A 24910-nucleotide genomic window follows, 5' to 3' on the forward strand; every position below is an offset into this window, starting at 1 on the left:
GATTAATACACGATGGCAAAAAGAATTTTTCATAATATGAAAAATATACAACATTTTGAGTGTGTCCAAGTACTTGTTCACAAATCTGGATTATCTCCAATTATAGGAGTTATCTTTCATATTATTTTTTGACATCTCATCAAAGATGAAGAAGAATACGGAAGTCTGGGCATTTACGGGGCTGACGACCGTCATAGGCTGGTTTAAGTTCAAGTTTAAGTTAAATGCAGTTCCACCAAGAAATATATCAGTTTTTTTAATGTTTTTTTTGTTGTTTTATTTAATAAAGTTACATTTTTAAGTACAACATAATACAATTCGTAAACATTGATAATAATAATAATAATAAAACCCTTATCCGCACCCCAATGGTGCATAGGGCACTGCGTCATATCAACGCAGTGTAATCTTGATCGTTTACATATGAAGGAAAGGTGATCAGCCCTCCGCTTCAGGTACCAGTCCAGGCTAATATTGAATAAATATTACAGTGAAAAAAATCACTTATATTTATTTAACCCCCCTTGGGAATCGAACCCGGGACCTCCAGAACGGTACGGCTGTCCAAACTCAAAACACAGTAAGGGACATTTTTTTTGTAGTACGTTTTTTTGCATTTTTGGACTAAGTAGATTCTCCTTAGTCCAAAAATGCAAAAAAACGTACTACAAAAAAATGTCCCTTACTGTGTTTTAAGTTTGGACAGCCGAGTAGCCGAGAGTGCTGACCATTACACTACGGAGGCGGACAAACATTGACACATATGGCAAACTAAAAAAGAAGTTTGGGTGTGTCGCGGGCGAGTCTGGTGTGACGTTGTGACTGTGTGCGCAGGTTGGAGGAGGCGCGGCGCGCGCTAGGCGCGGCGGGTGGCGCGGGCGCGCTTGCCGTGGAGCAGCGCATCGAGCTGGCGCGCCAGCAGCAGGCCGCCAGGGAGGCGCGCAAGGACGCCGCCAAGGGCCGCGAACAGGTCAGTCAGAATGACGATAATGCTCCAAACCGCATTCCCGGATCTGATACAGGAGCATCTAGGCTTCCTGACAGACCTCACTTGATTAATTTTTTTATAAACTAACTTGCTAATGCTGTCTATACAATGCCTGCATTGCTCCTATTCTCTTATACAGCTGTGAAACATGGCCTTACTTACAATGGCCCAGAGCACCCGTGTACTAAGCTTCGCAAATAGGTGTCTGCGGAGAATCTTAGGCGTGCGGTGGTTTGACTTTGTGAGGAATGAAGAGATAAGGCGTAGGACGCAGCAAATCTTGGTCACAACTGTCCTCAAGAAAGGGCGATTCAGTTGGCTTGGCCATGTACTCCGCATGCCTCCCGAGAGCCGCCATCAAGCTTGCCTCTTTTACAAGGCATCAGGTTCGCGCCGCCCAGGACGACCACTGCTGACAATTCGTCGGCAGTTCTCGTCAGAACTTCGGGACGCGGATCTGACTTGGGAGGGCGCAAGGGAGCTGGCAGCCGACAGAAAAGCCTGGAGACAGTTTGTGGACTCTATATGCTCCACCTAGGGAGCGGATATGATTTAATAAAGTTGCAAAAATTATTAGGAACTGTGAAAAAATATTATATCCCAATTTTACTGTGAATTTGCATTTAATAGCTTCCAATGTCCGTGTCACTGCCTTTTTATTCTATCATACATTGGATTATTCACCCTAAGGATGATAATAATAATTATAATTTTGTATAGTTTATATAGCGCCATTTTCGTGAAAAAAACAACCACAAGGATACATTCTTATACAGATATGGATTGTGATATGAAAATGATAATGAGAGTAATAAAATATTAAAGAAAAATGTCGTCAATCGGCTGAGTCTGAAGGGGGGAATGAGAAGCCGCCATATTATTGCCCCTTCTTCTCGGTCTTCTCGGTCTGGAGCATGTCCAAGATGTTGGACAGGACGCCTCCCTGAGCGATGGTAGCGCCGGAGAGCAGCTCGCTGAGCTCCAGTCTTTCATTAGTACATGCTGAGAATATATAAACAGTCTTTCATTAGTACATGTTCAGATTATATAAATAGTCTTTCATTAGAACATGTTGAGATTATCTATATAAATAGTCATTCATTAGTACATGTTGAGATTGTATAAACAATCTTTCATTAGTACATGTTGAGATTGTATAAATAGTCTTTCATAAGTACATGTTGAGATTATGTATATAAAGTCTTTCATTAGTACATGTTGAGAATGTTTAAACAGTTTTTCATTAGTACATGTTGAGATTAAAGACGCGGTCTTTCATTAGTACATATTGAGATTATATAATCAGTCTTTCATTAGTACATGTTGAGATTAAAGACGCCGTCTTTCATGAGTACATGTTGAGATTATATAAACAGTCTTTCATCAATGCGTGTTGAGATTAAAGACACGGTCTTTCATGAGTACATGTTGAGATTATATAAACAGTCTTTCATTAGTACATGTTGAGATTAAGCTATTCTCATGGTAGTGTTGGTCTGTGCAGGCGCGGCTGGCGCGCGAACAGGAGAGGAGCGAGCGGGCCGAGCAGGCGCGGAGAGACAAGGAGGCGCGCACTCTTCAGCTCATCGAGGTACCTCTCTCTCTCTCTCTCTCTCTCTCTCTCTCTCTCTCTCTCTCTCTCTCTCTCTCTCTCTCTCTCTCTCTCTCTCTCTCTCAACCCTACCCCTTCGGATCTAACTCTCTACCCCTCTATCATCCCACACGCCCAGCAGACAGTGTCCTACCTACCTACGAGGAATGGAAAATTGAAATTTTTCCTTTATACAGAGAGCGCAGCGTCAGAATGATGCGTTTGAATTGTCGATCGATAATTTGATCATTTTTCTTCTTCCTTTGAGCCTTCTCCGCGCCAAATGGTGCATAGGGCACTGCCTCGCAGCGTTACATTGATCCGTTGATCACACGAAGGCATGATGATCTGTCTTGTGCTTCAGCGACATTAAATGAATATTTGATTCAAACTTATTTATTTAATCCGAATTCACTTCTTATTCTTACTCTTCTAGCCCTTATCTGCACTCGATGGTGCATAGGGCACTAAATCATATCGATACGATGTCATCTTGATTGTTGATTGACGATCAGTCTCGCACTTCTTAAAGTTGAAATCACTTGTGTTTATTTTGACCCCCCTGTGAATCGAAGCCGGGCTTCCAGCATGGTAGCCAAGCACGCTAACCATTGCACTACGGAGGCGAACACTATGCATATTACTGTCCTGGACAATTTGAAATAAATACCATTTTTATAAAAAAAATGTTTTTGCAAATACTTTGTGGCGCATTTTATAAAACTTTATAAAAACATAACTGAAACATTATTTTTATCCATTTTAATTTTTGGTACTCTTCTCCAAACGCTTTCGAAAAGCACCTTGTCATCTTCAGGGATGGATATGTAAATATTTTTACTGATTTTGACTTGATGTGATGGGACCGTTTGGCATATGTGGGGTGTAAAATGTGCTCCATAGTCAAAATGAACGAGCCATTCGCTGTCTTTGATTTATTTCCTATTGTCGTGTTTATTCCCTTTTTACTCGTTCTTCACGTCTCTTTCTCATTTCCAGCCAAAACAGAATTAAAACATTGAAATGAAATAAAAATCCAATTAAAATTTATACCCGATTCAAATGTATGGTTTTTTAGTTCTATATGTCCCTTCTACAAGTTCCCATACTCTTTACGATTTACTAACAAATTTATATCTTGGCCAAAAATATAGAAAACCCGTTCAAACGAGTTAGTTCCGCATTCAATATACATTTTCTTCAGTCCCTATATCCACCCAGATGGTGCATAGGGCACCAAACCCGGTGTCGCAAGTAAAATAGACTATAATATATATTTGAAGCACTAACTTTGTGATTTTCCATTTTGTACTTGAAATGTAAGTTTGTTTTAAAATCACTATAAATATTTATTTTATTAAAACCCTTATCCGCGCCCCAATGGTACATAGGGCACTGTGTCTTATAAACGCAGTGTTATCATGATCGTTTTACACATGAAGGAAAGGTGATCAGCCAGCCCTCCGCTTCAGGTACCAGTCCATGGTAATATTGAATAAATATTACAGTGAAAAAATTACTTATATTTATTTTACCCCCCTTGGGAATCGAACCCAGGACCTCCAGAACGGTAGCCGAGCGTGCTGACCATTACACTACGGAGGCGGACATAAATATTTATAGTGCTTTTAAAACAAAGTTACATTTTGAGTATAAAAAAAGACTAATTTGAACTTTTACTTATATATAGCTTGAATTTTTAAAACAGTTTATTTTTGGTCTTCCTTTGATCTCTTTTATATGTTATTTCTCGTATTAAATTCTTGGCAATTGATGAATATGTTTTTTCTTCTTTGTAACGTATTATTTAAATTTTTTTTTTTTACATATGTTTATCATGTATGTATTTTTTTTAATTTATTTATTTAAAATAAATACAAATATTTGAAAGACTGAATGAAAACTTACTTGCCTACTTGACGCAGTTTGAAAATGTGCAGTTTTTCGATGACAACCGAGTATAATTTCTTTTTCCATTAATTTATATTGAAGGCGTTGGCTGCAAAATTAGAATGCTCCGCGCGAGCAGTTTTCCAGTTATTCAAAGTAAAAAAAAATAAAAGCTGTTTTGTTAAAACACAGATTATTTGAGACGTTTTTAAAACGTGTTGTTTTCGTCGAAAACAACTTTCATGGATGATTCTAAATTTGTTCCCAACGCCCTCTTACGTATAAGACTAACAATATATATATTTTACTTTTAAGGAAAATTATGAATGAAGTCATTTTTTCTTCTTCTTTTCTATTCATAGCTATGTATTAAGTGGCTAATAGAATTATTTTATTTTTTAATATTGAGGGGATTATTGTATTGTATTATTGTATTTTAAATGTTATATGTGTGTAAAATTAGTTTGTGTGTTGCTTCTTGAAAGTCCTCTGTAGTAGAATGAAATATATTTTCAGATATAATTTTGATGTATTTAAAATAGATTATTTTTTTTAATACATAGAACAGCTCCGTAGGGAATTTGGCCTTTCCAAAGATTGTGCATGAGATAAAAAAATTGTCAATTTTGTTTCAATACGATTTTGGATTTAATTTTGGTGTATTCACAAAGGGTTCCGGTACATTAAATACAGACAGGTGACGATAGAAGTGAAGATTTTATTCATATCGCCTCGACGTTGATGAAACCTTCCAAAAGTGGAATATTTGAGAGTTTGATGGTTCGGAAAGTTTATTAGCTCCAGAAAGTTTTGTATTTCTTGGAAAGTTTGGTACGCAGAAAAGTTTGATAGTTCGTAATGTTTGGTATTTTGGAATGTTTGGTATTTTGGAATGTTTGGTATTTTGGAATGTTTGGTATTTTAAAATGCTCGGTATTTTGGAATGTTTGGTACTTTGGAATGTTTGATATTTTGGAATGTTTGGTATTTTGGAATGTTTGGTATTTTGGAATGTTTTGGTATGTTTGGAATTTTTGAATGTTTGGAATTTTGGAATGTGTCGTAATTGGGGAATGTTGAGAGCTATTGAGTTTATATTGCGAGTCGACATTACTGTGACAAGAGCCCCCAGATATGGTTTTTCACAAAAATCGCAGAATCTGGAATTATGTTCTGTATCGTAGTATGAAATTACTGCCCATTACCAACAAAAGAAAGAAGAAGAAAAAGTATTTTGTTTGATGAATTGCTAGACCCTGAGGTGTTGTTGTATAGTTAGGGTTGAATGCAGAATTTTAAGTTTAAATCTGGATATTCACAAGGTTGTGCATTGGTCTGTTTAAGTGATCGCTTCATGCACCGTGTAACAATCACCATTCCGCTCCTGACTTCCCATTTTGAACTATAGATGTCTATCTTGAAGTTTAAACGGAAATTATTTTTATTGCTTGAGAGATGTACAATTTTCAAAATTTTATTTACATTATCATCAGTCGTGTGTAGAATGGTGAATGTTACACGGTGTTTATAGTGATCACTTAATCAGCTAAATGACATGTCGCCCTTCTTCATCTTTATAAATATAAATATCAGTATAAATCTTGAAAAATATCTATTCTGTAATATTAGTGATTAGCAAAATGTGGTTCCCATACAATACGTGGGTCATATCCCCGGCTGGATATTTGTGAGTATTTTTTCTGTGATTGTCACAATTTCTCCGTGCCAATGCAGTGCCCCATGCACCATTCGGTGATTGATGAGAGAAAAACATGTGGAAGTCAAATCGTAAGAATGTGAGTGTATTGAAACATCATTGATGATTTGCTTAGTATTTGTTTTATATACTAATACCTATTTTATTATAATATATTATTAAAAATTCTTTTCAACCTCTTTTTATTCATTTTGACACGCCTCACGGATAATGCCGAATCTGCAAAAAAAAGCGAAATCGATCTGTTATGATATAATCTGTAGTAATAATAATAAATCTCCGTTTGGGTAAAGGTCAGCACGCTCGGATACCGTTTTGGAGGTCGCGGGTTCGATTCCCATAGGGGGGTCTAATAGATATAAGTGATTGTTTCACTTTAATGTTTATTCAATACATATTACCCTGGAACGGTACCTGAAGCGGAGGGCAGACCTTTACTTTGTGTGTTAACGATCAAGATAACACTGCGTTTATGTGATGCAGTGCCCTATGCACCATTGGAGTGTGGATAAGGGTTAGAAATAAACTTAAATTTAGGTCAGAAATTTCACGTAATAATTTCTTCTTCCAATCCTTATCCGCACCCAATGGCGCACAGGGCACTGCATCATATAAACGCAGTGTCATCTCGATCGTCAACACATGAAGGAAAGGCGATCAGCCCTCTGCTTCAGATACCAGTCCAGGGTAATATTAGAGTAAAAAAAATCACTTATTTATTTGACTCCTCCTGGGAATCGAATCCGGGACCTCCAGAACGGTAGCCGAGCGTGTCGACCATTAAACTACGAAGGCGGACAAACAATTTAGTAAAATTTAAAACATTAACGATGTGTACGATGAGTTATTTTAGTTTTATATTTTAAAAGCAGAGATTACCTCAAACTGGCTACTTTTAATTTCTCAGAGAGTATGGAGAAACCTTTTGTTTGAATAAGCGTTCGGATTACAGTACAGAGAATCTGTAGGGTATTTTTATCAAATAAAACAACTATGTATTGTGAAATTTTAAATATTTTAGTTGGTCGAGATTTATTTAATGACAAGTAAAATGCAATGTCTCGCAATTTGCGTAAAAACATCTTCTCTGGCACAGGAATATCACTATGAAATAGCACTGGAGTATGTAAGAGACGCTTTTAATTGTTTCGCGCAAACAATGTGTAAATCGCTCACTCCTTTCAAGAACGTCATATATCAAAAAAAGACAATTTTCAGTTGTGCATGTTTTTGGAATGCCCAAAACATGTACTAAATCCTAGCAAAAGAAGAATATTTTTAACTTAATATTTACCCGCTACAAGGCAGAAAATGTTGTTTTTGCATTTTGATGGAAAGGTATTATTTTTTTAAATATAGTAAATATTTTTCAAATGGAGAAAAAACCTTCAGGTTTTACCTAAAAAGATCTGTTGCACAGTAAAAAGTTCAATAAGCGGCCTGGTATTTATTTTTAATACATTGTATTATATTTTTAAACTTTAAAAACGTTCTCCTGAAAAATCAAGTTTTTTGATTTATGACGTTCTTGAAAGGAGTGAGCGAAATGTGCAAAATATAAAATTATTTGTGGAATATGGCAAGTATTGCCGTATTATGAAATTTGATACATAGAAGTGTGCCAATTTGCAGACGGTTTTATATGTAAGGCGTGTCGATTTGTGCGTAGCTAAAGTTATCCCGACTAACTGGCAGACATTTTATTCCCCCTTTTTTCATTTTTTTTTATTATTTGGCGGCGGCCAGGCGCGCGTAAAGCGAGCGGACGAAAGTTTGAAAGTGCTCGGCGCCAACGACCAAACCACCATCGGCTTCTGGAAAAACATTCAGGCCATCGCCTCCTCCTCGGCCCCCGGCAAGCCCATTTCCGTCACCATGCCCTCCATGAGCCTCACGCTCACGGCCGTGCCCGCCCCCCAGCAGTACAACGCGCTAGACAAGATGAAGGACTTTGCGGAGACGGCCGCGATGAGCTTCGCCGCCCCGCGGTCCAAACTAGACGCCAAGAAGGACTTCAAACTCGTGGCCGTCAAACAAGAACCCGAGGCGATCAAACGGAGCGCCGTATCCGTCACGAAGGTCGGCAGGCCCTCGCAGAAGGACGATCTGATGAACCGCATCTTGGACTCTTATTCGCGGATGGGAGAGTTTGTATCCGGCGAATGCGACTGGGCAGAAAAAGAAACGCCCAACAAAGAAGACAGCAAACTCGACGATCTCAAAGTCTTGGAGGAGAAATACCTCAGCGCTAAGAACGACTACATGTCGAGCAATCTGATGCTGATGCCCAATTTCGCATCTCCCCGCAAGAGCGATCGTACCGTCAGCGACCCCGTGATCGTAATCGATCTCGTTGACGACGATTCGCCGACGGACGTCGCTACGATGACGAATGCTCCAGCGCCGTCGGTATGTTTCAAACAACAAGAAAATAAATGTAATCAATTAACGGAAGCATCCTTATACGTATATATATACTTATATACAAGGTGGGGCATAAAGTTCTTTTCTGTTTTCGGGGCGGTATGTTGCGAACGCAACAAGTTACGGTAGGTCTCATTCGGGAAGGTTGAACTTGTACAATTTTCACAAGAAACATGACTTGATATCGTATTCATTAATTGATTCGGCAGTCACTTTGTAGTAAAATCTATCCATTTTTAATTTAAGTTTTACGTAGCAAATACCAGTATTTCTTAAAATCTAATATGACACGTATTTCAATGCATTCTGCATCATTACGGTGTTTTAAAACGATGCGGAATGCATTGAAACATGTATCGCAATACATTTTAGAAATAGTCTAATTTTTTAAGTAAAACTTAAATTAAAAACACTTGTTTTTTACAACTCCAGTATTATATCGTTATGACTGGTTTCGGAAGCTACAGATGCTTCCATCTATGGGTTTGAATACACATTATATATATTTAAATTTTTTTAATTATAAAGAGAAATATTTGTGTTTTTATTATTTACACTTTATTATTTGTCAGCCTCCGTAGTGTAATGGTCAGCACGCTCGGCTACCGTTCTGGAGGTCCGGGTTCGATTCCCAGGGGGGGTCAAATAAATATAAGTGATTTTTTCACTCTAATATTTATTTAATATTACCCTGGACTGGTACCTGAAGCGGTGGGCTGATCACCTTTCCTTCATATGTAAAACGATCAAGATAACATTGCGTTTATATGATGCAGTGCCCTATGCACCATTGGGGTGCGGATAAGGGTTTTATTATTATTATTATTTACACAAATATTTCAATTTCAAACTATTTCTGTGAGCCTGAGCGGCTCATTATTAGAAATAGGTATCAAATTGTGGTAGAGTGGGTTCGAACCGAGAAACTCTGACTTAAGAGTCGGCGACACTAACCACGGGACCACAACCCGGCACATTTACGTACACTCATAGCTTTATATTAAAATCCATAGCTTCCGAAACTAGTTGTGACAATATAATACTAAAAAAACAACTGTTTTACTTGGAATTTAATCATGTTTTACCTTACCACAAAGTGAATGCCGAAATAATGAGTAAAAAAAAAACATTGACAAAATTCGTGATACCTTACCGTGAGACCCACCCTTGAATCGCCTCTTCGATGTACAGGAGTCCTTTACACCCCACCGCGCATATGGCACTAACGGGGGACCCTCTAACACACGGGTTTGGGAATGCGACTTGTCAATGATACGCGGGTGGCTGGCCTCTACCTGTCCTGTCTCCCCTCTAATCTTTTGCACAAAATGCACCGCCGTCGGAGCGTGACGCACGTATGAGAGAGATGACTGCTTCTAACTACATACTAACTCACCAAACATATATATATCTATTATAATTTATTTGTCTGTATATATATATTTATATATGTATTTTTTTTTTCCTCAGTTGTTATAATATTGATTGAGTTATGTGAGATATCGCTCACTCCTTTCAACAACGTCATATATCAAAAAACTTGATTTTTCAGGAGATCGTTTTTAAAGTTTAAAATATAATGAAATGTTTTATTTATTGTTTCGGCATTAACTTTGTGGTAAGACATGTTACAATAATTAAAGAAAACACTTGTTTTATACCACTTGAGTTTTTATTAAAGACTACATGTTTCAGAAGTTAAACTTCCATCATTCGGGTCTGTATAATAACTGTATAGTTATAATACAGACCTGAATGATGGAAGTTTAACTTCTGAAACATGTAGTCTTTAATAAAAACTCAAGTGGTATAAAACAAGCGTTTTCTTTATTCATTATAATGAAAAGTATTAAAAATAAATATCAAGCTACTCATTGAACTTTTTACTGTGCAACAGATCTCTTTTCTTCCATTTGAAAAATATTTAGCATATTTAAAAAAATAATTAAACAATACCTTTTCTTCAAAATACAAAAACAAACTTTTTCTGGGATATAGTACATTTTCTGGGCATTCCGAAAATATGCACAACTGAAAATTGACGATTTTTGATATATGACGTTGTTGAAAGGAGTGAGCGATATGTGACAGGCAGGCGCCGTGGCGTAGTTGGGTAGATGATCGACTGCGAAACGATGTCACGGGTTTGATTCCCGCCAATTGCGAAATAAATTCAATAAAGATTTATTTTCAATTGGTCTGGGTGTTTGTGATGTATTTTTCACATTTGCCTTCCCTATCCTTACTATCCTACCTGCAGACAAGCCTCTAAAAGTAGAGGTTATTCCTGTTTTTTGTTATTTATTTGCTGGTTATTCAATTTTAAAACATTAAAAAATGATCAGAAAATTGTTGAAAAAATTGAGTCGTTTACCATTTTGCCGTGTGTCTAACGGTGTATAACGCTGGGTCCATTTGAAGCAGTGCCCTATGCACCATTGGGTGTGGATGAAAGAAGAAAAAGCAGAATTTATCTTCTTCTTCTGCTGCTTGGTGTAGCCTCGTGGCCTGTTTTTAATTTCAATTTATTTATTTTCAATTAACATATACATTACAAACTAAAAAATTTAAAGCGTAGACATTAAAATAGAAAAAATCGAAAATATGCAAGAACTATTGCTAATGGTGTAGAAGAATACCGCTTCGGAAAACTCCTTCAGACACATGGAACACATCAATATCCAAAGAGATATTGTTCAACATAGCGGTAGCTCTTCCTACAGGCATAACCATCGGCAGGTTGGTCCTGTATATAGGAATGTGAAAAATCTATGCCGACGCTGTCTTAGGTAACTATCGGGAACATACAGACCGATGTTCCGGATAATTTCAGGATTATCCATCATACCACGCAACAATCGAGGGATTTAGCCTCCTGCGATGTCGATTCCCAGCTGTCAATCCATCATTGGGTGGTTTAAGCGATCACCTAAACCGGCCAGTGATCGTTCGTGGGCCCTGTAAATACCTAGACATCCACATTGCGGTAACTTCTTTGTCTCTATTGAGATTACGATAAAAATATTGATACGTCATTCGGTGGTTAAAGTGATTATTTAAACCGGCCAATGATTGTTTGTGAGCCCTGTAAATACCTAGACATCAACATTCCCGCTGCGGTAACTTCTTTGTCTCTGTTGAGATGTTGATAAAAATATTGATACGTAACTCAATCAATGCAATTTGTACAACTGTTGGTAAACAAGTGTTCAAATATATTTTTATATATGTTTATATTTAAAAAAATTACATATGTATTTATTGTATATTATAATCAAGTATATATTTTATCGTAGCTGTATTAGTAATGCATGATCTAAATAGTTTTGTGATGCGTTATCTATATAGTTTTTCTCTTTGGTTGCTAGTCCATTCTTTTAAATAGTAAAAAATAACCTTAGTATAATGTATGCCATTTTTAAATCATCCTATATGTTGTGAAATGCACTACTTTCTAACTCTTATCTGTACCCAGTGGTGCGTAGGGCACTGCATCGTATCGACGGAGTGTTGTCATGATTGTTAATCGCATGAAGGTGAGGTGATCAGTCCAATATCCGCCCACGCGATGCCGTGGCTCAGTCTGGTTAAATGGAAAGGAATGAAAAAATAAAGCACACATTTCTAACATGTTTAATTTCACGATATTTGTGGGTGTACAATATTTTAATAGCTGTCAAAAAGCATGCTGTCCGCCATAAGAAATGTTTAGCACCGCTTGTGTTTTGCTGTTACACACAATAGATGGCGCTGCATTGCCGCAAAAAAAAACTGTTTTTTTTTAACCATGGGTTAACCCTATCGTATATTTGAATGCAACGTTGTGTCAAATTTTCAGAGCAATAGATAAATAACTTTAGGAGATTTAAGATTTTGAACAAACAAATAATTACATTTTTATTTATATGGACAGAGATTTACAAATGTGACTTCCTGAATTGGAAAAATTGCCATACTGGCAGTACACAACGGAGTCGTGGTTCCGACCTTAATGTATGGAATTGAGGCATGTAGAAGGATGAAAGTAGACTGAATGCAGTCGAAATGCAATATCTCAGACGAATGTGTGGCAAAACGTTGTATGTTAGATGTTCGAATAGTGATGTAAGGAAATAATGCAAGGCTTAGATAAGCATTGAAGAGGTGAAGAATGTTTGCAAAGACAGGTTAGTGTGGCGTTTTATTTTCTCTGCCTACCCCTGCGGAATCTTCATTTACATTTCATGGAGTTCTCTGTTAAATATTTTTTTTTTTAAACTTGCTTAACTCAACTATAGATGGTGCTGAGAACTCGCATGTGAGAGGTCAATTAAAGGATGAATACAACTTCTGAAATTTGAGTAGTGTGGTTGTCAATCATGGGTAGAATGGTGAATGTTACACGTGTGTACAGTGATCACTTAAACCACCCATAGCAGCTCTGTAAATACCCAGGCTTTCATATTCTTTTTCATCTATGTTGAGATATCAATATTTTAAAATAAATTTAAAAAAAACAGAAAAGTTAGATATTGTCAAGTAGAATGTAGTAAAAAAACTGGAGTGACAACTCTACTGCAACGTTTTGAGTGCGTCCAAATACTTGTTCACAAATCTGGATTATCTCCAATTACAGGAGTTATTTTTCGTATTATTTTTTGACATCCCATCAAAGATGAAGAAGAATATGGAAGTCAAAGGGGTATTTACGGGTCTGACGACCTTCATAGGCTGGTTTAAGTGATCACTTTGCACACGTGTAACATTCGTGTAATAAAAGAGTTTCTTCTCAATAAAAAGGTTCTTTACATCTCACCAATAGATGTCTCTTGTGAAGTTCTAGTGATTCAAGAACAGTGTTTCGAAATTGGTTCATATATATATGGAACTTCATAGAATTTGAGTAGTGTTGTTGTCAATAATGGGTAGAATTCGTGAATGTTACACGTGTGTAAAGTGATCACTTAAACCAGCCTATGACGGTCGTCAGCCCCGTAAATGCCCAGACTTTCATATTCTTCTTCATCTTTAGTGAGATGTCAAAAAATAATATTAAGTATTGATTATCGTGATTAAAAACATGGTATGCAGTACAAAGTAAGTACTATTGTTTTTATGAGATTCTTTCGAAAATGGGATATACAGTGTTCTGCCGCAAGAGGGTCTGATGAAAACAGTATACTTATAACTCATTGTACGTAACTTAGGATATGTCGCTTACTCCATTTTTGCTTTCCTATGCCAATTCATACTTAGACTAATATAGGATCATATTCACCCTATATGTAATAATTGCATGGCTTTCATATCGTAGTCGTACAGGAGAAAGTGACCAACTAACAAAACGTAAAATGTTCAGGAGGGTCATTTAAGTCACTTTTGCTTGGCAACAAAATAAACATCAATGCAGTTAGTCATTTACTTCCATGTTTAAAATTCTTTTAGATTTTTTCAGGGCCATATTAAGCTAGTAAGATATCAAATAGTCAATGATCACGTTTTTGTAAAAAAATGCACTTGGTCACTTTCTCCTGCATGACTACGATATGTGTATATTATTTTTTCATATTTTTTTTGTTTTTGTTTTTTGTAAATAAAACCACTTAAAAGTTCAAAAACAATTAAAAAAAACTTGAAAAAGTCTTGAAGGATTCACTTCTATAATATGGTGTAAACTAAGAGCGCTTGTGAGCTACACGGAATTTAACCGTCCGGCAGTCCATTTTTTCAAAATAAAAGCGACTACGACACTTTGGCGTGATGAAATTTATGCGCAACGTGTTCACGCACCGATCAAGAACACCGATCCGAAGAAAGATGGACAAAAGCACAAGCCAATCCAAGCCAATCACCCGTTTTATCACGCTAACTGAAGTGCCGGACGGTAAAATTCCATGTAGTGCACAAACGCCCTTGTAAGTAACAAAATAAACATCCAAAATACATAATTAAAAAAAAACTCATTTTAAAGATTGAAAAAAAAAGGTATTGATTGGCATGTCGCTCACTCCTTTCAACAACGTCATATATAAGAAATAGTCAATTTTCAGTAGTGCATGTTTTCGGAATGCCCGGAAAATGTACTATATCCCAGCAAAAGCGGCATATTTTTAACTTAATATTTACCCGCTACAGGGCAGAATGTATTGTTTTTGTATTTTGAAGAAAAGGTATTGTTTAATTCTTTTTTAAAATATGCTATATATTTTTCAAATGGAGAAAAAACATTCAGGTTCTACCTTAAAAGATCTGTTGCACAGTAAAAAGTTCAATAAGTTTCTTGATATTAATTTTTGATACATTTTATTATATTTTTAAACTTTAAAAACGATCCTGAAAAATCAATTTTTTTGATATATGACGTTGAAAGGACTGAGCGATGTGTCTTGGACAAAAACTATGGGCTGCTATTTCAATATCAGTTGAAATTTTGTTATTTTGTAGCACTATTAAAATAATTTCAAAAAGCTTTTTAAATTACTTTAAAGCGCTATTTGAATTATTACATAGCTGTTTTTTTTAATTATTTCATTGTGCTATTTAAATAATTATCTAGGTCTATTTTAATAATTTCAAAGCGCTTTATAAATTATTACATATTTTAATTATTTCAAAGCGTTTTTAAAATTATTTCAAAGCGTTTTTTTAATCATTTTGAAGTATTATTTAATAATTTCAAGTGCAATTCATTCTTTTATGCTTTTCATTGACTTTATTTTTATTAAACATATTTTTTTTAAATATATTTTTGTCAAATTATTTCTTCTTATTTTTTTAACAAATTATAAAAAATAAAAAACAATTTTTCGACATGTCTTTGAATTCACATACACAAAATGCAGCTCATCTAATTATTGTTTTCTTACGAATTCAATACAAATATCATTTAAAAATAACACCATATTTACATGATTTTTTTAAAAAAAAAATTATTAAAATAAAATCTTTGTTTCATATTCATCTCTCCGCCCGGCAACCAAAATAAAATTACCCATAATAAAAAAAACCCATACGGAATCCAGGCAAGAAGAAAGAGACAGGAAGACTTGGAGAAACAGAGACAGGAAGATCAATCGAGAAAACAACAGGTTTGTTACTTTTTTAAAAATTATTTTTACGCTCACAATGGTGCATAGGGCACTGTACTTGTTTGGTGTGATGTAGTATCAATTGTGTATTTCTCAAAGTCTGAGGTGATCAGTTTGGGTGTAATGCGACCCAATGGGGCATAAGGCACTGCATCGTGTGCGTAACTCTGTTACTTTTGTTAAGGCAAGGTGATCATTCTTGCCCTTCAGCGACCAATCCAGGGTAGTATAAAATAAATATTAGAGGGTGTTAGATCACTGATATTTATTTTCGCCCCCCGCCCCCTGGGAATCGAACCCGGCACCTCCAGCACGGTAGCTGAATACGCTAACCATTACACCACGTAAGCGGACATAGGGGACTGTATAGGGGACTTGGTCGTCAAATACACGAAGGAAAGGTGGTTAGCCCTGCGATTCAGGTACCAGTTCATGGTGATTAAATGAAATTATAGTGAAAATGTCACTAGTATTTATTTTGACCCCCCTGGGAGTCGAACCCGGAATCTCCAGCACAGTAGCCTAACGCGATAACCATTACATTACGAAGGCGGACATTAACATCAACTGAATTTAATATAACTACCTTAATATTTCTCTGAAAAAATCCTAAAGGATTTTAAAGTATAATATATTGACTTGTTAAAAATTACTAACGGGATTGATGTGTATTTTCTTGCCGAGCAAAAGTGACTTGAATGGCCCTCCTGAACATTTTACTTTTTTTTAGTTGGTCACTTTCTCCCGTACAACAACGATATAGTTGTTATTTTACTTTATAAAATGCAGTTCCACCAAGAAATTTCAGTACAAAACTTGAATAAAACATTTTTTTTTTCTTCATTTTAAATTGTTTTGCATTATACAAACAAGACATTAATTGAAATACAAAAATATATGAATAAAATATAAATACAAAAAAAGATCCCACAAAGGCATGGCCTGTGTGTGGGTATACAATATCATTTTTCCTGAATGATTTCAATCGGCTTACATAATAATAAAAAACTGTTTTATTCAGGTTTCAAGGTATACAATATAATTTTTCCTGAATGATTTTTATCGGCTTCTATAATAATAAAAAACTGTTTTATTCAGGTTTCAAGGCATACAATATAATTTTTCCTGAATGATTTTTATCAGCTTCTATAATAATAAAAAACTGTTTATTCAGGTTTCAAGGTATACAATATAATTTTTCCCGAATGATTTTTATCGGCTTCTATAATAATAAAAAACCGTTTTATTCAGGTTTCAAGGTATACAATATAATTTTTCCTGAATGATTTTTATCGGCTTCTATAATAATAAAAAACTGTTTTATTCAGGTTTCAAGGTATACAATATAATTTTCCTGAATGATTATTATCGGCTTCTATAATAATAAAAAACTGTTTTATTCAGGTTTCAAGGTATACAATATAATTTTTCCCGAATGATTTTTATCGGCTTCTATATTAATAAAAAACTGTTTTATTAGGTTTTTAAGGTACACAATATAATTTTTCCTGAATGATTTTTATCGGCTTCTATAATAATAAAAAAACTGTTTTATTCAGGTTTCAAGGTATACAATATAATTTTTCCTGAATGATTTTTATCGGCTTCTATAATAATAAAAAAAACTGTTTTATTCAGGTTTCAAGGTATACAATATAATTTTTCCTGAATGATTTTTATCGGCTTCTATAATAATAAAAAACTGTTTTATTCAGGTTTCAAGGCATACAATATAATTTTTCCTGAATGATTTTTATCGGCTTCTATAATAATAAAAAAAACTGTTTTATTCAGGTTTCAAGGTATACAATATAATTTTTCCTGAATGATTTTTATCGGCTTCTATAATAATAAAAAAACTGTTTTATTCAGGTTTCAAGGTATACAATATAATTTTTCCTGAATGATTTTTATCGGCTTCTATAATAATAAAAAAACTGTTTTATTCAGGTTTCAAGGTATACAATATAATTTTTCCTGAATGATTTTTATCGGCTTCTATAATAATAAAAAACTGTTTTATTCAGGTTTCAAAAACAAGAGATTTTTTTTTCCAGGAAAGAGAACTGAAAAGACAACAGGCCGTGATGTTGAAGGAACAGGTATAGTTAATTTAATTTTTATTTTTTTTTTATAAATTCTCTAAGCACCAATTTTGTAATTTCTCTCATAGACGGTGTGCGAGTGTGCCTTTAACTCTTCATATCCACCCTTTGAATTCAGCCCCCTGTTACCCTATTTAAGACAAAAATCTTTTTATTTTAAAAATAAACAATCACGATTGGCAGTTTGATTTGTGTTAGACGTAGTTCCTCCTTGGATTGATATTCCTGGATGTTTTTTTTTTTTTACTCTAGACTTACATAGGATGAAATATTCTTTTCGACACGTCCGAATTTGTTATTTTTTATGGTGTGAGCCGCTCAATTTGGTGTAAGGCAGGATCAAAGTCGAATGCCGCATCCGACGCACAAGCGTCGTATTTAATCTGCGGATGGGGTTAAACTACATAATGTTTTGTGCTTATATTTTGGGAACAGATCTAAGAACGATTCAACACACGCACGCACACATACACCCACCCACATATAAACATACACTCACATTCTCGCGCAGACTCAAATACATTCACACACACACACACACACACACACTCTCTCTCACACACTTGCTCACACACTCGTTCACACACACATACCTTCGCTCACACACTCGCTAACACACTCACACACACTTTCACTCACACACTCACTTTCACTCTCTCTCACACTCACACACACACACACACACATACACACACACACACACACACACACACACACACACACACACACACACACATATACACACAATACACACACACACACATTCATATACACACTTACACTTGCACACACTCATATACACACAATACACACACACACACATTCATATACACACTTACACACACACACACACTTGCACACACTCATATACACACAATACACACACACACACACATTCATATACACACATACACACACACACACACACACATACACACACACACACTTGCACACACTCATATACACACAATACACACACACACACACATTCATATACACACATACACACACACACACACACATACACACACACACACTTGCACACTCTCATATACACACAATACACACACACACATTCATATACACACATACACACACACACACACACACACACTCATACACTCGCTCACACACACTTTCACTCGCACATACTTTCACACACCCTTAATACACATCTACATGCTCGTACGCACACTCACACATACTTACACACGCCCTTACACAGACCTACACTCGTACAAAGATCGTTAGCCCTCAGATTTCCTCTTTCCTTTGCATAAAATTGATGTTTTGTCTCATGGAAATCTTATAAAAAATTAAGTAACTGAAAAAATGTGAAATAATAAATAGTAGAAGAAAAAACTAATAACGTCTACGTGTTGAAAAGGATATTTGTGTTGTAAAATTTAAAAGTTAGAATGTCTGCATTTGGATGCTTTGTCGGTTAGATGTGTGCTTAGATCCCAACCTAGGTTCAACCCGACTAGCCACCGCGCGAATGCAGCGAGGCCGAGAGCGGCTCTCCGAATGAATCTGGAAGCTTTCAAATCATGGCCGAGGAAGTGATGATGCGATGGTCTTATCTCCTACTCTCTCTCTCTCTCGGTGTGCCAGACTAATCCACAATTATAGTGCCACTAAGATGTATTCACTCGGGTCTAGTGTAGTGCATCATATTGCCAATGTCAAATTCACTCAAGTCCAATCCTCTCAAATTCATGCCTCGAGCCTACGTGATCATATTGCCACTATGATTTATTCACACACAAGTCTAGTGTAGTGTATTGCCTGAAGGGCTTTCATTTCTTGGCCTAGAAGGCTTTGATCTGAACGGGCTTAATTTGCTGTCCCAAAGGGTCTACTTATGTAAAAAAAATGTTGGTCTTAGTGGCTTGCGTTTGTTGGCCTGGGTAGCTTATACTTATTGGCCCAAGTGGCTTATATTTACTGGCCCGAGTGGATTATGATTGTTGGCCTGAGTGGCTTAACTTCTTGGCCTAGCCGGCTTACATTTGTTGGACTAGATGGCTTATCTTTATTGGCCTAGTCGGCTTACATTTGTTGGACTGGTTGGCTTAACTTTACTGGCCTATTTTTCAATAATGATTCATAATTCTGTACTTGTTGATAAATATTTAATTTCTTGGTGGCATTATGATATAGGTGGATGGGAGTGTGATATTGTCAATGTAATACGTCGTGAAGCGTCAAATGTCAGATTTTCAATGATGAAATGAACACGCAAACTTTCAGAAACAGAATACTATATTTCAAAAGCAGTCCTAATTCTTATTCATTTATGAGTTCTCAGCAGCATCTATTGTTGATTTGAGTAAGCTTTTTATATAATGTAATTGTGACGCACTCGCTCGCAAACGAAGTCACATCCTCGGAGGACCTCTACTGGACTCCGAGAAGGCGAAGCTCCTACCACCAAGACAGGTCGTGAGCTACATGACACACGTAGGTCTTGGGAGTGAGCTGTGATACAGAGGGAGGTCGCAATAGACCTAATATGGTCGCAGTGACATGAGGGATGCAAGATCCCTTGACCTCATAAAAAAAAACAACTTTTTATTTAGCAGAGACCTAGAATTTTTTTAAAAGACAAATTATTATTCAAATGTATACAACATCATTCCTGAATGTTTACATTGAAATTTTTTTACAACATTTTGAGTGTGTCCAAATACTTGTTCACAAAATCTGGATTATCTCCAATTACAGGAGTTATTTTCATATTACTTTTTTGACATCTCATCAAAGATAAAGAAGAATATGGAAGTAAGCTAAATAAGCTTAAATAATAAAAATGAAAATGGTATTTTCTAGCGTTTCTCATGTGTGTGATTATAATCCAGGATTTGGACCTCACATACTAATATAAGAGTTTCTGCTTAATAAAAGGCTTCTTTACATCTCACCAATAGATGTCTCTAGTGAAGTTCTAGTGATTCAAGAACAAGGTTTCTAAATTGGTTCATATATAAAGAACTTCTAAGAATTTGAGTAGTGTGGTTGTCAATAATGGGTAGAATTGGTGAATGTTACACGTGTGTAAAGTGATCACTTAAACCAGCCGATGACGGTCGTCAGCCCCGTAAATGCCCAGACTTCCATATTCTTCTTCATCTTTGATGAGATGTCAAAAAATATATGAAATTTTTTTAAATGAAGTTTTACAAAACTTCATTAATTGATTCGGCAGTTACTTTATTGTAAAACTCTATCCATTTTTAATTTCGCATTACTTGGCAAATATTGGTTATTTAAAAAAAAAATCTATTGTGACACGTGTTTCAATGCGTTCCGCATCATTTTCAAATGGCGTACAATGTTTGAAAATTATACGGAATGCATGGAAACACGTGTCGCAATAGATTTGAAGGAATAATTGTAATAAAACGTGTCACAAGTATCAGTAAAATATTTATTTATTGACTTGGCGTTTAATTTGTAGAACTCCATTTTAATTTATGTATTAATTTTAAATCAATCACAGATTTTTTGAGTCTACCAAGTTGTATTTTATTAACAAAAAACACATAAAAAATTATATTGTGACAGTTGTTTCGCCTTGTTAGGGCATTATCAAACGAATGTGAAGATCAAATGGACTACGGTCCTTATGTAGCTATACAATTCTAAGTGACAGTTTTAACACGTGCAGCAATAATTTATGGTAGACATTTATGGGTACATACCTACATCCCCCATCAGCTACTGTTGTCTCCCATAAATTATTGCTGCACGTGTTAAAACTGTCACTTAGAATTGTATAGCTACATAAGGACCGTAGTCCATTTGATCTTCACATTCGTTTGATAATGCCCCAACAAGGCGAAACAATTGTCACAATATAATTTTTTATGTGTTTTTTGTTAATAAAATACAACTTAGTAGACTCAAAAAATCTGTGTTTGATTTAAAATGAATACATAAATCAGTAAAATACGTTGAATAAAAGGCGGTGGATAAGTTATAGTGTTATTTAAAAAAAATTAAACACTTGTATAATATGAACCACTTAATGAGTTTCATTTCATTACACACAACTGGTTTCGAAAAACTACAAATGCTTTCATCTACAGGTGAATAGTTTTACCATTTGCCTGTATATGAAAACATCTGTAGTTTTCGAAACTAGTCGTGTGTGATGTAATAAAACTCATTACACGTGGTACTATACATATATACTGTATGGTATTATACATATTATACACATCTTTGTCCGCCTCCGTAGTGTAATGGTCAGCACGCTCGGCTACCGTTCTGGAGGTCCCGGGTTCGATTCCCAAGGGGGGTAAAAATAAATATAAGTGATTTTTTCACTGTAATATTTATTCAATATTACCATGGACTGGTACCTGAAGCGGAGGGCTGATCATCTTTCCTTCATGTGTAAACGATCAAAATAACACTGCGTTTATATGACGCAGTGCCCTATGCACCATTGGGGTGCGGATAAGGGTTTTATTATTATTATTATTATTATTATACAAATGCTTAGTTTTTTTTAAAATAATCAACATGTCATTCAACAAAGTAAATGCCGAATCAATAAAAAAAAATTCTTGACACTGGCAAAAACGTTATTTCTCTAGGTGACTGCCAAATAAATAAAATAAAAAAATAATAGAGAGTTATAGTATTGTTATGTCGGAAAGTTGCGTGTTTGTCGAGTCGTTGGACACGTGGCGTTTGACGCGTCACGAGCCGCCAGTTGCGTGATGCGATGTGTTCATGTTTTGTCCGTTCAGCTGTACATGGCGGAGGTGGGCAAGCAGAGGGAACTCATATACACGGTGGAATTGGTACGTGCCGACGTCACGCACGCACATCGCACGTTGCATGCCCGCATTATTCTTTGCAACGCTTGTATCGCTTCTCACGACCGCGACGGGAATCAGCCTTATTATGTGTCCCGTGGTTAGCGTCAAGGGCACTTGAGAGTCGAGAGTTTCTTGGTTCAAACCCACTCTACCACAATTTGATGCCTATTTTTAATAATGAGCCGCTTAGGCTCACAGAAATAGTATGAAATTGAAGTATTTTTGTAAATAATAAAATCAAAAATATTTCTCTTTTCACTTAATTTATTTTTAAATATTTTATTATAACGTGTCCCTCAAGACTGATCAAGATAACGTTACATTTTACCCTTGCCTTCAATCAAGATAACGTTACATCGATCTAGCGCAGTGCCCTATGCACCGTTGGGTGCGGATTAGGTGGAGAGATCATTCATTCAAACCCTTATCCGCACCCCAATGGTGCATAGGGCACTGCATCATATAATCGCAGTGTTATCTTGATCGTTAACACATGAAGGAAAGGTGATCAGCCTTCCGCTTCAGGTACCAGTCCAGGGTGATATGGAATAAATAATTGAGTGAAAAAATCACTTATATTTATTTGACCCCCCTGGGAATCGAACCCGGGACCTCCAGAACGGCAGCCGAGCGTGCTGACCATTACACTACGGAGGCGGACAAAAGGGAGAGATATGAATCCTAAATAAATCTTTCATCGATCCTAGATCTTTGATCTACATTTTTCGACGTATGAAAAAATACTTTAAAAATCTTCTCAAAATTTAATTAACTAATTCGGCAGTCACTTTGTGGTAATCTATCTATTTTAAATTTAAATTTTATTTAGTCAATACCACTATTTCTTATAATCTATTGTGACACGTGTTTCGATGCATTTCGATATGGCTTTTTGATCATTATCAATCATGTCCATCATTATGCAGAATGCTTTTTCTAACATGTCACAAAATATGGTTTTTACCCCTATTTAAATTTTTTTTTTTTTAAAACTGCTGATCGAAATCCTTAAGCTATTTTAAAATATGGCATTTCTAATTTTTAGCTATTTTTTAACAAAGTTATTTTGTAAGTTGTAGAATGAAAAATCACAAATTTGGTGCTCTAAATATTAACACACTATCTGCGGGCGGATTCACGCTTAAAATAGAGATTAACATCTCTGAAAAGAAGTGATAACATTTAACCATACTGTATACATCGATATGAGATCAAAAAGTCTTGCGTAAAAATAACTTACACGCAATTTACGATTGAAAAGGTAAAATTATGCTTCCCGCCCAACACCACCAGTCGAGTGGAACGGTAAAATTACCCTTCCCGCAGATAGTGTGTTAATATGATACTGTAGCGTTTGCCGCTGTCTTTCCGATGGTATGGATTGTAAAACTAGTAGCATCCTAGTATGGGGGGGATTGACCGGAGCCATTTGGTCGTTACGTGACACGTTACGATGCGAGCATTCGCATAGTCAGTACAGCGTTCCGAGTGCTCCGTCCGAAGTCGGACGCTCGCCGCGAATGTTACCTTACGGCGAAAAGAGGTCAGTCCCCACATGTAAACGTGAGGGAAGAAACTTGGCTGTTTTGCACTCTGATTTTATGCTGTTCACACCAGTATAATTTTTCTGTGCAATTTTTTTCTCTCAAATATTTTTTTTCACGCTTGAAATTTGTCCGCTTTTTTTTAGATTTGATAGTTATCAATGCATGTTATTTTTTCTTTCTTACATCCTATTAAAACCTTTCAAATTGGTGCTTATGTATTTAAAATATATAAACTATTTATATTAGTGTTGAATCGATTGAATGCAGTGCCCTATGCACCGTTCTGTGGTAATATGAGGAAGTAAGCTGTACGATTAAGGTGTAAGTATTATTGTAGAAAATTGTAGGTTATAAAGGAATGCACGATTGTATTGCTTCATTAATTAGAATTTTAATTAAAAATAAGTCATTATTTCAAGTAGCGGAAAATACGCTAGGTGTCCGCCTCCGTAGTGTAATAGTCAGCACGCTCGGCTACCGTTCTGGAGGTCCCGGGTTCGATTCCCAAGGGGGGTAAAATAAATAAAAGTGATTTTTTAACTGTAATATTTATTCAATATTACCATGGACTGGTACCTGAAGCGGAGGGCTGATCACCTTTCCTTCATGTGTAAACGATTAAGATAACACTGCGTTAATATGACACAGTGCCCTATGCACCATTGGGGTGCGGATAAGGGTTTATTATTATTATATTATTGTTATAAATAATATCAAATTAGCAAGTTATTTTTAACTTATAATAATTT

The 24910-nt window shown here is 35.8% G+C and overlaps 1 protein-coding gene across 30 annotated transcripts in view; it reads left to right on the forward strand.

Annotated features, from left to right (window-relative positions):
• tou (bromodomain adjacent to zinc finger domain 2B toutatis) overlaps positions 1-24910 on the forward strand; it is a 107079-nt gene that overhangs the window by 53313 nt on the left and 28856 nt on the right. For 11 of the 30 annotated variants that reach the window (XM_088271099.1, XM_088271092.1, XM_088271097.1 and 8 more), the window contains exons 20-25: positions 835-970; positions 2493-2579; positions 7933-8595; positions 15612-15677; positions 17735-17779; positions 22543-22596. In XM_088271099.1, the coding sequence (XP_088127225.1) occupies positions 835-970; positions 2493-2579; positions 7933-8595; positions 15612-15677; positions 17735-17779; positions 22543-22596 (1051 nt within the window). The remainder of the gene's footprint in view (positions 1-834; positions 971-2492; positions 2580-7932; positions 8596-15611; positions 15678-17734; positions 17780-22542; positions 22597-24910) is intronic. The other 19 variants (XM_088271106.1, XM_088271107.1, XM_088271108.1 and 16 more) reach the window with 6 other exon arrangements.

This window comes from Brachycentrus maculatus, unplaced genomic scaffold (assembly GCF_059751285.1).
Source record: "Brachycentrus maculatus isolate JH-2025_06_01 unplaced genomic scaffold, ASM5975128v1 h1tg000420l, whole genome shotgun sequence".
Classification (NCBI taxonomy): domain Eukaryota; kingdom Metazoa; phylum Arthropoda; class Insecta; order Trichoptera; family Brachycentridae; genus Brachycentrus; species Brachycentrus maculatus.